We start from the raw sequence: 16,502 nt of genomic DNA, 5'->3' as shown, positions 1-16,502 counted from the left end.
GGCATTTTGCTGCACCTCCTTTATCGCTGTCCCCTGCATCTTCTGAATCTCCACCAGCCTCTCAAAAACTCCTGCTGCTCCCGAGACCACTGAGCCCACGCTTCCTGGTCCCCGCCCGCCGCCATCTTGCTTTTTCGCGCCCGTTCTCCTCTCTTCTCTAGTGCCACTTTTTTGACCGCTCCGCTCCTGGTCCACTCCATACAGTGCTGGGGGAAACTCACTGCTACCTTCCCACCCCGGGAATCGTCGTGCAAGTGCCGCTGGAGCTCCTTAAAAGGGCCCAAAAGTCCGTTCTCGACGGGAGCTGCCGACCGTGCGACCTACCCAGTCATAGCTGCAACCGGAAGTCTCCTTAATTCCAGATTTTTATTGAATTCAAATTTCACCATCGCCAATGGTGGGATTTGAGCATTACTCTGGGTCTCTGGTTTACGAGTCCAGTGACAATACCACTATACCGTCATCTCATAGAACATAGAACTGTACAGCATAGAACAGGCCCTTCGGCCCACGATGTTGTGCCGAACTAGTCTGAAACTAAGATCAAATCAACCTACTTCCAATCAATCTAGTGCACTCCATATGCCTATCCAATAACCACTTGAAAGTTCCTAAAGTGTCCGACTCCACTACCATAGCTGGGAGTGCATTCCGCGCCCCAACCACTGAGTAAAGAACCTACTTCTGACATCCCTCCTATATCTTCCACCATGAACCTTATAGTTATGCCCCCTTGTAACAGCTACATCCACCCGAGGAAAAAGTCGCTAAACGTCCATTCTATCTATCCCTCTCATTATCTTATACACCTCAATTAAATCAGCTCTCATCCTCCTTCGCTCCAATGAGAAAAGCCCTCGCTCCCTCAACCTTTCCTCATAAGACCCACCCACCAATCCAGGCAGCATCCTGGTAAATCTCCTTTGCACCCTTTCCAATGCCACATCCTTCCTGTAATGAGGTGACCAGAACTGCACACAATACTCCAAATGTGGTCCATCCAAGGTCTTATACAATTGCAGCATAACCTCATTGCTCTTAAACTCAATCCCCCTGTTAATAAATGCTAACACACTATAGGCTTTCTTCGCGGCTCTGTCCACTTGGGTGGCAACTTTCAGAGATCTATGGACATAAGAGCTAGGAGCAGGAGTAGGCCATCTGGCCCCTTGAGCCTGCTCCACCATTCAATGAGATCATGGCTGATCTTTTGTGGACTCAGCTCCACTTTCCGGCCCGAACACCATAACCCTTAATCCCTTTATTCGTCAAAAAACTATCTATCTTTATCTTTAAAACATTTAATGAAGGAGCCTCTACTGCTTCATTGGGCAAGGAATTCCATAGATTCACAACCCTTTGGGTGAAGAAGTTCCTCCTAAACTCAGTCCTAAATCTACTTCCCCTTATTTTGAGGCTATGCCCCCTAGTTCTGCTTTCACCCGCCAGTGGAAACAACCGGCCCATATCTATCCTATCTATTCCCTTCATAATCTTATATGTTTCTATAAGATCCCCCCCTCATCCTTCTAAATTCCAACGAGTACAGTCCCAGTCTACTCAACCTCTCCTCGTAATCCAACCCCTTCAGCTCTGGGATTAACCTAGTGAATCTCCTCTGCATACCCTCCAGTGCCAGTACGTCCTTTCTCAAGTAAGGAGACCAAAACTGAACACAATACTCCAGGTGTGGCCTCACTAACACCTGATACAATTGCAGCATAACCTCCCTAGTCTTAAACTCCATCCCTCTAGCAATGAAGGACAAAATTCCATTTGCCGCCTTAATCACCTGTTTCACCTGTAAACTAACTTTTTGCAACTCGAGGGGCTGTTTAGCACAGGGCTAAATCGGTGGCTTTGAAAGCAGGCCAGCAGCACGGTTCGATTCCCGTAACCGCCTCCCCGAACAGGCGCCGGAATGTGGCGACTAGGGGCTTTTCACAGTAACTTCATTTGAAGCCTACTTGTGACAATAAGCAATTTTCATTCATTTCGTGCACTAGCACACCCAGGTCTCTCTGCACAGCAGCATGTTTTAATATTTTATCATTTAAATAATCATCCCTTTTGCTGTTGTTCCTACCAAAATGGATAACCTCACATTTGTCAACATTGTATTCCATCTGCCAGACCCTAGCCCATTCACTTAGCCTGTCCAAATCCCACTGTAGACTTCCAGTATCCTCTGCACTTTTTGCTTTACCACTTATCTTAGTGTCGTCTGCAAACTTGGACACATTGCCCTTGGTCCCCAACTCCAAATCATCTATGTAAATTGTGAACAGTTGTGGGCCCAACACTGATCCCTGAGGGACACCACTAGCTACTGATTGTCAACCAGAGAAACACCCATTAATCCCCACTCTTTGCTTTCTATTAATTAACCAATCCTCTATCCATGCTACTACTTTCCCCTTAATGCCATGCATCTTTATCTTGTGCAGCAACCTTTTGTGTGGCACCTTGTCAAAGGCTTTCTGGAAATCCAGATATACCACATCCATTGGCTCCCTGTTATCTACCGCACTGTTAATGTCCTCGAAAGATTCCACTAAATTAGTTAGGCACGACCTGCCCTTTATGAACCCATGCTGCGTCTGCCCAATGGGACAATTTCCATCCAGATGCCTCGCTATTTCTTCCTTGATGATAGATACCAGCATCTTCCCAACTACCGAAGTTAAGCTCACTGGCCTATAATTACCCGCTTTCTGCCTACCTCCTTTTTTAAACAGTGCTGTCACGTTTGCTCATTTCCAATCCGCCGGGCCCACCCCAGAGTCTAGTGAATTTTGGTAAATTATCACTAATGCATTTGCAATTTCCCTAGCCATCTCTTTTAGCACTCTGGGATGCATTCCATCAGGTCCAGGAGACTTGTCTACCTTTAGCCCCATTAGCTTGTCCATCACTACCTCCTTGGTGATAACAATCCTCTCAAGGTCCTCACCTGTCATAGCCTCATTTCCATCAGTCACTGGCATGTTATTTGTGTCTTCCACTGTGAAGACCGAGCCAAAAAACCTGTTCAGTTCCTCAGCCATTTCCTCATCTCCCATTATTAAATCTCCCTTCTCATCCTCTAAAGGACCAATATTTACCTTAGCCACTCTTTTTTGTTTTATATATTTGTAGAAACTTTTACTATCTGTTTTTATATTCTGAGCAAGTTTACTCTCATAATCTATCTTACTCTTTATAGCTTTTTTAGTAGCTTTCTGTTGCCTCCTAAAGATTTCCCAGTCCTCTAGTCTCCCACTGATCTTTGCTACTTTGTATGTTTTTTCCTTCAATTTGATACTCTCCCTTATTTCCTGAGATATCCACGGTCGATGTTCCCTCTTTCTACCGTCCTTCCTTTTTGTTGGTATAAACCTTTGCTGAGCACTGTGAAAAATCACTTGGAAGGCTCTCCACTGTTCCTCAACTGTTTCACAATAAAGTCTTTGCTCCCAGTCTACCTTAGCTAGTACTTCTCTCATCCCATTGTAATCTCCTTTGTTTAAGCACAAAACATTAGTGCTTGATTTTACCTTCTCACCCTCCATCTGTATTTTAAATTCCACCATATTGTGATCGCTCCTTCCGAGAGGATCCCTAACTATGAGATCCTGAATCAATCCTGTCTCATTACACAGGACCAGATCTAGGACTGCTTGTTCCCTCGTAGGTTCCATTACATACTGTTCCAGGAAACTATCGTGGATACATTCTATAAACTCCTCCTCAAGGCTGCCTTGACCGACCTGGTTAAACCAATCGACATGTAGATTAAAATCCCCCATGATAACTGCTGTACCATTTCTACATGCATCAGCTATTTCTTTGTTTATTGCCTGCCCCACCATAATGTTACTATTTGGTGGCCTATAGACTACTCCTATCAGTGACTTTTTCGCCTTACTATTCCTGATTTCCACCCAAATGGATTCAACCTTATCCTCCATAGCACTGATGTCATCCCTTACTGTTGCCCGGATGTCATCCTTAAATAACACAGCTACACCACCTCCCTTACCATCCACTCTGTCCTTCCGAAAAGTTTGATACCCTCGGATATTTAACTCCCAGTTGTGACCATCCTTTAACCATGTTTCAGTAATGGCCACTAAATCATAGTCATTCACGATGATTTGCGCCATCAACTCATTTACCTTATTCCGAATACTACGAGCATTCAGGTAAAGTACACTTATGTTGGCTTTTTTACCTCTGTTCTGAATCTTAACACCTCGATCAGTAACCTCTCCTAAGTTATATTTCCTCTTAACCTTTCTCCTAATTTTCCTTGTCGTTGAACCCATATCTTCATGTAACAAACTGCCGTGTCGCTTACCATTAATGTTTTCACTTCCCGTTTTATTCCTTTTAGTATTCCTGGTCCTATTCACTGAGCTCCCCTCAGTCACTGTACCTTGTACTGTCGCCCTTTTTGATTTTTGACTATGGCTTCTCTGCCTTATACTTTCCCCCTTACTGCCTTTTGTTTCTGTCCCTGTTTTACTACCTTCCAACTTCCTGCATCGGTTCCCATCCCCCTGCCACATTAGTTTAAACTCTCCCCAACAGCTCTCGCAAACACATGAACTCCGAGATCTCTCTGCTCCTCCACATTCTTCAGAACCCTGTAATCCGCATTCAAATTTGTCCTACCAAAATGTATCACCTCACACTTACCAGGGTTAAACTCCATCTGCCACTTTTCAGCCCAGCTCTGCATCCTATCAATGTCTCTTTGCAGCCTACAACAGCCCACCACATTATCTACTACTCCACTACTCTTGGTGTCATCAGCAAATTTACTAACCCAACCTTCAACTCCATCATCCAAGTCATTGATAAAAATCATAAATAACAGAGGACCCAGCACTGATCCCTGTGGTACACCGCTGGTGACTGGGCTCCAGGATGAAAATTTACCATCTACCACCACCCTTAGTCTTCTATGTGATAAGCCAGTTACTGATCCAATCGGCCACATTTCCCTCTATGCCATGCCTCCTTACTTTCTGCATGAACCCCCCCCCCCCCCCCCATGGGGCACCTTATCAAATGCCTTACTAAAATCCATGTATACAACATCAACTGCTCTACCTTCATCTATGTACTTAGTTACCTCCTCAAAGAATACAATCAAACTTGTGAGGCAAGACTTACCCCTCACATATCCGTGCTGACTATCCTGGATTAAGCTGTATCTTTCCAAATGATCATAAATCCTATACCTCAGAACCCTTTCCAATAATTTACCTATGACCGAAGTGAGACTAACCAGCCTATAATTTCCAGGGTTATACCTATTCCCTTTCTTGAACAAGGGGACAACATTCACCTCTCTCCAGTCTTCTGGCACTATTCCTGTAGACAGTGAGGGGCTGTTTAGCACAGGGCTAAATTGCTGGCTTTGAAAGCAGACCAAGGCAGGCCGGCAGGTTCTATTCCCGTAACAGCCTCCCCGAACAGGTGCCAGAATGTGGCGACTAGGGGCTTTTCACAGTAACTTCATTTGAAGCCTACTTGTGACAATAAGCGATTTTCATTTTCATTTCATTCATAAAGATCAAAGCCAAAGGCTCTACAATCTCATCCCTCGCCTCCCAAAGAATCGTAGGATATATCCCATCAGGCCCAGGGGACTTATCTATCCTCTGGCTTCCCAAAATTTCTAACACATCTTCCTTCCGAATATCTACCTCCTCCAGCCTACCAGCCTGTATCGCACTATCCTCCTCAACAACATGGCCCCTCTCCTTTGTGAACACTGAAGAAAAGTATTCATTTAGGGCCTCTCCTATATCTTCAGACTCCTTGCACACGTTCCCACTACTGTCCTTGACCGGCCCTAACTTCACCTTGGTCATTCTTTTATTCCTCACATATGTAAAAAGCCTTGGGGTTTTCCTTGATCCTACCCGCCAAGGACTTCTCATGCTCCCTCCTAGCTCTCCTAAGCCCTTTCTTGAGCTCCTTCAAACCACCTTCATGCCTGCAGGTCCACTCTTGTAACCTTGGTACCTTCCTCAGTACTGCATTACCCTCAGCTTTGCTGGAATTCATGAAGTTATCTCCTGGACTACAAATCAGTTTCCCATCCCCCTGCCAAATTAGTTGTAACACCCCCCCCCCCCCCGAAGAGCTGTAGCAAATTTCTCTCCCAGGATATTGGTGCCCCCCTGGTTCAGGTGTAACCCATCCTGTTTGTACAGGTCCCACCTTCCCCAGAATTGGCTCCAATTATCCAAGTATCTGATACCCTCCCTCCTACACCATCCCTGTAGCCACGTGTTTAACTGCACTCTCTCCCTGTTCCTCACCCCGCTCGCACGTGGCACTGGCAGCAAACCAGAGATGACAACACGGTCTGTTCTGGCTCTCAGCTTCCACCCTAGCTCCCTGAATTCCTGTTTTACATCCCCGTCTCTTTTCCTACCCATGTCGTTGGTACCGATGTGTACGACGACTTGTAGCTGCTCCCCCTCCCCATTAAGGATCGTGAAAACACGATCAGAGACATCATGGACCTTGGCACCCGAAAGGCAACACACCAATCGTGAGCCTCAATCGTTGCCACAGAACCACCTATCTGTTCTTGAGGGGAACAACCACAGGGGATCCCTGCATTGACTGCTTCTTCCCCCTCCTTGTAAACGTCACCCAGCTACCTTCATTCTTAGGAGTAACTACATCCCTGTAGCATCTATCTATATCCGATTCTTCCTCCCGAATAATCCTCAGTTCATCCAGCTCCAGCTCTAGTTCCCTAACACGGTCTTTGAGGAGCTGGAGATGGGTGCACTTCCCGCAGGTGAACTCAGCAGGGCCACTGACGGTGTCCCTCACCTCGAACATCCTGCAGGAGGAGCATTGCACTGCACTCTCTGCCATCCCTTCCATTTATCCACGTGACGATTACAGAAAACAAAGCTTACCTGATTTTCACACTCCCTGACAGCAGCTTTCAACTTGTCCCCGCAGTCTATCCTCACCGAGAGCTTCTTCTAGTCGCAGTGACTGCACCTGAGGCAAATCACCCCCCTGCAATGGCCAATTAGCATCGCCGCTCTGCTGCCCTCTGCAGGATACTTGCCTCAACTTGTCCCCGCAGTCTGTCCTCACTGAGAGCTCCGTCTAGTCGCAGTAACTGCACCTGAGGCAAATCACTCCCTGCAACAAGCCAATCAGCGTCGCCGCTCGGCCGCCCTCTGCATGCTAAAATTCATATTCAGGTCCAGGTGAAATCACAGCAGAGGCCAATAGCCTGTTACTGGCTCACTCACCGTACCTGGAAATTGTTCTTGAAAATTGACTCCAAATTAAATCTAATTATGGGTATTGCTATGTTAACTATCAAAGACGTCTTCTGCCTGCTGTCATGTGTACAAAAATCGCAAACATGTCCTTTATAAGTGGATTTACAATTCTGTCACAAGGTGGTCATGGAGAAAACCTGCATGCATCCAATTTACAGTATTGCTGTGTTTGGCCTCAGGATTTAGTTCTCACTGATTTGGAAACCGTGTGACCAACACACTGAGGCTCCAGGAGGCTGCAGTTCCCAGAACCTAGACTGGTATCACCGATGTGTGTGGACGTGCATGGCTTAAAATTGATTGATACTGTCAGTCATTGAAAGCACATTGTGCTTGTTGACAGTTTTCTTAAATTACCATGGATTCCATAGGAACAAAGGAAATAGGAGGAGGAGTGTGCCATTCGGCCCATCAAATCTGCTCTGCCATTCAGTCAGATGATAGTTAATTATCCACCTTTTACACCATTTTTTTCCCACTATCCCATTTCTCTTGATATCATTATAGAAGTAAGCTAACTCTCAGAAAGGAAATGGAGTTGCGAAGATCTTCTGAATTATATATTGAGTATAAAAATTGGCAAATTATTCTACAGCTGTTTAGAACCTTAGTTAGGCCACACTTGGAATATTGTGTACAATTCTGTTCGCCACACTACCAGAAGGATGTGAATGCTTTGGGGAGGGTACAGAAGAGGTTTACCAGGGTGTTGCCTGGTCTGGAGGGTATTAGCTATGAGGAGAGGTTGGATAAACTCAGATTGTTTTCACTGGAACGACCGAGGTTGTGGGGCGACCTGAAAACGGTTTACAAAATTATACGGGGATGGACAGAGTGGATAATCAGATGCTTTTTCTCAGGGTTGAAAAGTCAATTACTAAGGGACATGGGTTTCAGGTGCGAGGAGCAAAGTTTGGTGGAAATGTGCGGGGCAAGTTTTTTTTTTTTTACACACAGGGTGGTAAGTGCCTGGAACTCACTGCCATGGAGGTGGTGGAAGCAAGTACGATAGCGACGTTCAAGAGGCATCTTGACAAATACATAATAGGATGGGCAGAGAGGGATATGGACCCGGAAAGTGCGGACGGTTTTAGTTTAGACAGGCCTCATGATCGGCGCAGGCCTGGAGGACTGAAGGCACTGTTCATGTGCAGTCGTTCTTTGTATATCTGCTGTTGCTATGAACAGTCTGAAGGAAAACAAGATGTAAAATCTCCATAATCTTAACTATTGTGCTGTTAGATCCGTTGCATATTATGCAAATGATCTGGGTTATTGTGTTATAAAATTATCGAGGGGATTTTTCTATCCTCCACCAACAAGATTGGGGAAGGGGTGGTAAACTGGAAAAAAATGTGAAATCCAATCCCAGTCCAATGTGAACACACTGGCCTTAATCTGATTACCTTACTTTAGGTTAGTGATCATTGTATGTTAATGAGGCTGCGTTGCTAAGATTTTGGCATTGATTAAAAATTTTATCAGAAATTGGGAAGCCCGACAGATCAAGAGAGCTGCCAGTGAATAAATGCTTCTCCAGCACTGCTTCAGGACTAGGAGGGGACAGGTGTGCTTCCTCCCACCTCCCAACAAACTCTGGCTCTTCAAACAGACCTGCCACAATCTGCATAAAAGCAAATGACCCTTTAAGGGTTATCTGGACTCGAAACGTTCGCTCTTTTCTCTCCCTCCAGATGCTGCGGGGCCTGCTGAGAATTTCCAGCATTTTCTCTTTTGGCTGCCACAATCTCTTCGCCATCATCAAATCTCTGCTGCTTGCCCCGCCACGGAGCTTTGATCTCTCCTCCTGACCGCCTAATCTTCTCTATTGCCTCGTGGTCCCTGACTGCAGATCTGTATTACAGGCTTTGCCACTAGAAAGTTAATCAGGTACCAGGTTGCAAAAGGAGTTTTTTTTTTAAAAAAAACTTATTTTATGTTCCTTTGTACATCTTCAGGTATTTTTAATATTGCAAATTGTTCTTTTTTTTGGAAGTACAGAATCCACTGTTGTTCAAAGCCTCATAGTGCTGTAATCGTTTTGCTTCACCAGGCCGAGCCTGCAAATTGAGACATTCCGAAAACCCAGGGACTGAGATTCGGAGCAGAGCTTGTGCCATTCCAAAATGTAGCTTGTCACTAAACAAAGTAGCATCCCAATGGGTGGGCATGTACCTTAAACTAGGTCTTGGTACATTAGTGTTCATCCCCAAGATCCAGCCTGATTAACCTCGTGAGCACTGATTTGAGAACATGTACGACATGTTCTTACTCACTGACTGCACGTATTAAACAATTGCAAATGTGCCAGTTTAATTTTTCATTTGGTCTTTGCGCTGGTCATTTCCTGATAATGTGACCAGGGTGGTGGATGCATGGTTCCTGAGCAGGAGCATAAATTTCTAAAGTTCACCCTTTCCAATATAAAATGTGTACTCCACACCCACACATAAGTGTACAACACAGTCGCGGGAGAGACCGATAAACCTTTTCGTTCTTATTACCGTTGTGCTTTAGATTTTTTTTGGGGGGGGGGGGGTTTTGGTTGGGATAATTTGTATGGAGCGGGTGGTCTGTTTGGAGGGAGCTGGGTGGAGTGTTCATTGTCAATGTTTAAAGTACCAGTATAAACTTTCTGTTGACCAGTTCAAGAGTCAGTGTGAAGTGCCTTTCAGTAATTGCCGCTTGCCTGCATCTGTAAAATATTCATACCTATCTACATATTTGGACCATACAGACTCTCCACAGATGCTGCAGTGTTTTTCCAGCATTACTCCGTTTTATTTTATATTTATATATTTGAAACTCCATCGATGACTGTTCCAGGGGACAGTTCAGTAGTTGACCTATGGCATATATTGGTTAGGCTTTTGGAAAATCGTTAGAGGTACAACATGACCTCGTAGTTGTAGAAATAAAGTGGAAACCGGTACAATAGCGTTTTAGCAATAAAGTTTTATCTCATCAGGCAGAGGTGTTCGTGCCCTAGGGCAGAATTTATCATGCTTGGAGACTTAATAGCTTCGTTCTTAGAGGGCTATAATGGTAGCATTGAAAAACAATAATCTATACGCTCAGTCCACATATATTTACACATACTGGGGCTTATTGCAACTATTATTACTGTGCCCTAGGCTGTTAGTTCAATTTGCTCAGGCTGCAAAGAATCTTCAAAATCTACTTCACGGGGACAGATATGCAGCTTTTTTTCTTGGAGATCCCTACAGGCCAACTCTTGTGTTTAGTATTGTGAAGAATGTGAATCCCGATTGGGTGAAAGAAAGGAATTCCAAGGCAAATGGCGCTAAGGGATGTTTATGCTCCACCTGGCTTTTAAGGCAATTGAAACTTAAGACCAAATGCTCGCCTTACCAGTGAAATCAATCTGCATTTGCAGATTGAGTTAATGCCTCAGCCCATCACATCAACAAGCCGAGAAAGGAGATTTTATTGATATTTCAGAATGCAACGTGGCATAAACCTTGTTGCCTGGAACCGTAAAGATTTTGGCCTTTCACCTGCTGAAAGTGGACAACTTGTTTGCCTTGCTGTCCATTCCTTTTAAGTGCGAAGTCTTTCTGCAATTAAGGTTGAACTGAACTTGTTTGCATCATCAGATATACATGATCTTTCCTGGAGCTATACTACGATAGAAAGCTTATCTTGAAGAAACAGGATGGCTTCTCCTTGACCTGGACATCAGGGTTGGTCGATGTATTTTCTCCCTTTGCACTGATCCTCTCGGCAAAACCCCTCTAACTCACTCTCCGCACATACCAGCCCTGTCATCAGATGTTGACAACGAGCCGAACATGCATTCCTCTCTGCCTGCAAATGGGATTGTCTCTCACAGTGCGGGTCAGAACCCGCTTTGAGTTGAAATTACAATGACTGACGGCATGGTTATTGAATGACATTGACCTCTAGGTCAAGGTCTTCTCTCATCAGTGGTTGTAACCTTACTTAATTCCACAAATTTTCCATTATCTCGGTCCAGCATGTCAAATAGCAAACGTTTGTGGAATACATTCCCTGCCATGCAAAGTACATTATAATCCAGAGTATCAGCAATGATTGATCCTTTGTTACTTGCCAGTCTTTCTTCATAATGTCTCTTAGCCTTTCTTATTTCTTTGCTTCCCCTCTGTATTTTTGATACCCATTTGATACTTGATGTTCTGTTGTATTACAAAAGAGCTGCCATTTTGATTTACTACTCCTGCCAATCTGAGGAACTCCAATTTTTGTTGCAGCACCATCTGGGCTTACTTCAATCATCAGCTGTTTCTGTATTTTCCCATATTCCTGATCTGATAGGTTTTCTTTTCTGATATTTTGAAGTTCCCTATTTTACCTTGTTGTAGTTGGCTTTTCTGATTTTCATTTGCATAGCTTGTTCTTCAATTTATATATCATGCATATTATTGTTATAATTCCTGTTTCGTAAGTATTCCCTGTACTCTTCCCACTCCTCAGCAAGGGCATCAGAGCAGCTCAGTACCCTTAGAAAACCACTCCTATTCCCAATTCATTCACAAGGTCTCAGAATGTCTCCTGCCATGCATTGAATGCCCCTTGACTTCAATGGCATTACCATCTCTGAATTCCCCACTATCAACATCCTGGAAGTTGCCATTAACCAGAAACTGAACTGGACTAGCCATGTAAATACTGAGGCTAAGAATCCTATGGCGAGTAACTCGCCTCCTGTCTCCCCAAAGTTTGTCCGCAATCTTCAAACCACAAGTCAGGAGTCAGGAATACTCTCCCCTTGCCAGGATGAGTGCAGCTCCAACAACGTTCAAGAAGCTGGACACCATCCAGATAGCAAAGCTGCCTGCTTGATTGGCACCCCATCCACAAACCATCACTCCACCCACCAATGATGCACAGTGGCAGCAGTGTGGACCATCTGAAAGATGCACTGCAGCAATCCACCACTCTACCCCAGAGGAGAACAGGGCACCGGCTAATGGAAACACCAACCCTGCAATTTCCCCTCCAAGCCACGCATCATCCTGACTTGGAACAATATCACCGTTCCTTCACTGTTGCTGGATCAAATTCTTGGAACTCCCTTTCTAACAGCACTGTTAGTGTGCATGCACCACAGAGACTGCAGCAGTTCAAGAAGGCAGCTCATCACCACCTTCTCTAGAGCAATTAGGGATGTGCAATAAATGCTGGTCTTACCAGTGATGCACACATCCCATGAGTGAAATCTTCCAGGCTAGGGGCCACGTTCACCAATGTATGCTTCCAGTAACCAGTTAGTTCTCTCTGAAGGTGAATGACTAGTAAACTGTGAAAGATGGCAGTAAGGGATAGCCAGGTCATAGATTTTGATGGCAAGCTCAAGCCAGACCACAAGTAGTTGGATCTGCATTGTTCAACAACGTTACCTGAAGTTCAGGAGTCATAAGCTGCTTGACATATACCCAGTGGATTCTGGGAGATGTGACTAACCAGGAACTCACCTAGATTCCTCAGACAGCACCTTCCAAACCCGCGACCACTATCATCTAGAAGGACGAGGGCAGCAGATACATGGGAAGACCACCACCTTGAAATTCGACCCCAAGTCATACACCATCCTGTCTTGGAAATATATCGCCATCCCTTCAATGTCATGGAGTAAAAATCCTGGAACTCCTACCCTAACGGCACTGTGTAGTTTCACCACATGGATTTTAGCGGTTCAAAAAGGCGGCTCAGCACTGCCTTCTCAGGGACAATTGAGGATGGGCAAGAATGCTGGCCTAGCCAGCGAATCCCACATCCCTTGAATGAAAAGAAAAAAAAACATTATCTTATTTTTTTTATTTGTTCTCAGAATGTGAATGATATTAGTGAAGCTGCATTTATTGTTTATCCTCATTGCTCTAAGAAATTGGCTGGCACTTCAGATTGCATTAAGTTTAGTTTATATGGTGTGGATCAGATTGAGTAGGAGTAGCAGAATCTCATCACTGAAGGATATTAGCAAACCTGCTGTTTTATTTCAACCAAACGGGTTGAAAGGTTTTAAACCTTTAGTGGTGTCAACTCACAAATTGCCAGCTGTATTGAATTGAATTCAACACCTTTGATTGTGAATTTAATATCATAACCATACACTAGTATTCTTATGTAGACTATTGTGTGACACTGAGACTAATCCTGAGACTGCTCTCAAATCCTTAATAATTAATCTGTCTCCAAACTCTTTTATGTCCGTTCCTTTATTGTTCCTTTATTGCTGATTTGAAGATGAGCCAGACTTTTTCTGGGTTTCCTCTGATTTATTTTGCATCTTCTCCATGATATCCACTACCCTGATACTCAAGGATCCAAGCGCTATTCTGTACACTCAATCCCTACTGAAAAAGTACATATGTATGCTTATATAATGTACTATTATTTCTGCTTTTCATTTCTCCCTTCTGGCAACTGCTTGCACAATGGCGCCACGGTTTTCTTTGTGACTCCTTTACTCTTGGGTTGCTATTGTGACAAGTAACAAAGGCTTGTTTTAACAATCCAACAGTTACCAGATTCTTGCCCTGCCTCTAATCCCCTCTTCCTACTCCAATGTATGGCTACCTACATTCTTTCGCCTCTTGCTTTTCTCTGCCTGCATAGTGCTCACCTCTTGGACTGAGAATTCAATGAATCCTTCAATCACATGTCAGAGTATCAACTGCTCCTCAAGCTCAGAAATGTTCAAATGCAAGCAGTCAAATACTCTGCACTGTGTGGTTATCCTTGGCTCACAAAGCATTAATGGCCTCTCATTTTGCACATCACTGGCTTTAGCTCTATCTCCATATAGAAAACTGAACTGTTCATGACAGAATAGTAATTTAACTCCTCGAGCACAATTTTTGGTCAACTGTTTGAAAGTTCCTTTTCTCACTTAGTTTCCCGTGTGGACCTGCATGGACCCCAGAAATGATACCAACATTGTAAAGTACTGAGATCGTATGTGACCCTCAATCCAGATTGGCTCATTAAGTAAGGGAATGAATTCAGAGTGCGTTCCAAATATTAGGTCACTGAAGTGCAAAAAGCTATGGGAACTTGTGATGTACAGATATGGAGAAGAGGTTGAAGAGAGAGCCTGTTTTGAAAGGAAAGAAAAGAAAACCACTTGTAAAATATAACTCCTTCAATGTCATCAGGAAGTTCAAAAGTGTTTCATTGTCAACAAGGTACTTTTGAAGTGTAGTCGTTGTTGTACTGTAGGGAAATCACAAGTTTGTTGTACACTGTAACCAATGAGTTTTAGGTTTTAAAAACGGTTATCTACTACAATAATTAGCTTATCAAGAGTAGCTTGTTGAGTTATTAGTAAGCACAATGAATACTGATTAGCTGCAGAATTGAAACGGAGCTTGCCGATTCTTAGGAATTAACGATTAGCAGCTGTCTCCAGAAAAGGACTTAAATAGGTGTGATGAAAGAGGTTAATGATAAAATTTCTGCCTTTTTCCAACATATTTTGTATAAAATTGCAATCATTGCTTGTTATTAGTGCATTTGTATTATACTGTATTTCTTAATATTGCAATTGGAATTACCTAAACATGCCAAATGATGCTCCTATCAGTAAAATATTGGTCAAATTTAACTCATGCATACACCGCCTCTGCTATTTGCAACAAAGAAATATTATATTTGCATCAGTAAAAAAGTTGTTTTCTCAGGATGCTTGTTGGCTTCTCACTTAGTATGGTACCTTAGGAGCAGAGGATACTTTAATATCATGTCCAAGTGTCATTTATTCAAGTGTAAGCCTGAACAGCAATTATCAGGGAGTTAAATCCTGACAGGTACTGCTGCCAGTATTGCTGCTGCCCTCTTATTGCAACACACCACTTTCAGCAAGAGTTACTTGTTGGTAAGCTGAAGTTTGGAGTCAGAGTAAGTTATTTAGTTCTTCCTCTAGAGTGCTGAGGCCATTTCTGACATTTTCATCTGTTGAGATCAACAAATCCACTACTTTTGGATGCCATAAGTCTGCAAAGGTAAAAACTGATTTGATGGCACAGGTGGCGAATTCAGAATATGAAGGTAGTACCAAAATAAGATGCCTTATTTTCGTTTTAGTTTCCAGAAGGAGTTTTTATTCGAAGACCGAGAAATTGCCAAGATAGCAAAAGATATCGACGCTAATCTACTTGCTGTACTTCCTAAAGGTTGGTAACTTTGATACTTCTTTGAAGGAACTGAGTTTGTTTAACTTGGTGCAAAAGCAACCAATTCACCGGAGAACATCAAGATCAACAGTCTTTGGTAAAGGGACAGTCAATTGTGAGATAAATAAAATCCACCAAGATGAAATTGGATACAATTCTGTTTGAAAGCCACCAGACCATGTATGTTCATTAGACAAAAAAGTACATAATTTAGAACTATTATTTTCCAAGTCCGTATCAATTGCAGGTTTGTAATGATGCAGAACCCAGCATCCAAGGAAGAAATTGACGAATTCATGTATATTTCAGGATGTACGTTTGGGACAATTGTACTGTTGATGACCGGAATAGCCTTTCTCCCTTTGAACATCCCCCATATCGTATAGGAATGCAGCTCAGTTTGACAGGTTCTGAGGGAACCAGACATGGAATAGGTACATGAGAAAGGAGCAATGCAAGTTGTCAGTTCTGCACTTCGGTTTCCTAGTTCTGTTATTTCAGGAACTATTCCACTGCATCAGTAAATTTCCACCCACTCCTCCAAAAGATTGTGATTCTCTGCTCCTGTCACCAATAATTTGGGATAAAATCCACTGCCACTTTTCAGAAACAGTTAATTGAACATAGTTGATCCCAATTTTTATGTTTTTTTTAATGACATTTTACAGCAGTTTACTGATTATAAGCACCTTTACAAAATACACAAGGCTATAATTAATAGGAAGTGCCTTGAACTTCATGATCGTATCAGTGACTAATCCCGCATTCACTAAATTCCCATACAGGGAGGAAACATGTTTGGCTTTAAAAATAGCTGAGTATTGGGACCATTTCTGGGTCTTGAGTCTGCACTAACAGTGGCACACCGGCCTCTTGAGATCTTCCTGAAGGTGGCCAATTAAGAGGCTGCCTCTACCTCTATCTTACAATTAAGGTTTACTGGTGGGCTCCTGAAGTTGCAGGCCCAATCAGAGGGTCTGTATCTTTGGCAGCCCCACTGCCTGATGCTGCA

At 43.5% G+C, this 16,502-nt stretch overlaps 1 protein-coding gene across 14 annotated transcripts in view; it reads left to right on the top strand.

Annotated features, from left to right (window-relative positions):
* Nucleotides 1–16,502, top strand: part of svila (supervillin a) — a 433,091-nt gene that overhangs the window by 197,173 nt on the left and 219,416 nt on the right. For all 14 annotated transcript variants that reach the window (XM_072508365.1, XM_072508366.1, XM_072508367.1 and 11 more), the window contains one exon: nt 15,402–15,490. Coding sequence is in view for 10 of the 14 variants with exons in the window: in XM_072508363.1 (XP_072364464.1) it covers nt 15,402–15,490 (89 nt within the window). In the remaining 4 variants the exon portion in view is untranslated. The remainder of the gene's footprint in view (nt 1–15,401; nt 15,491–16,502) is intronic.

Source organism: Scyliorhinus torazame, chromosome 6 (genome assembly GCF_047496885.1).
Source record: "Scyliorhinus torazame isolate Kashiwa2021f chromosome 6, sScyTor2.1, whole genome shotgun sequence".
Taxonomy (NCBI): Eukaryota; Metazoa; Chordata; class Chondrichthyes; order Carcharhiniformes; family Scyliorhinidae; genus Scyliorhinus; species Scyliorhinus torazame.
Note: the sequence above shows the minus strand (reverse complement) of the source record. Positions and strands in the feature narration are given on the sequence as shown.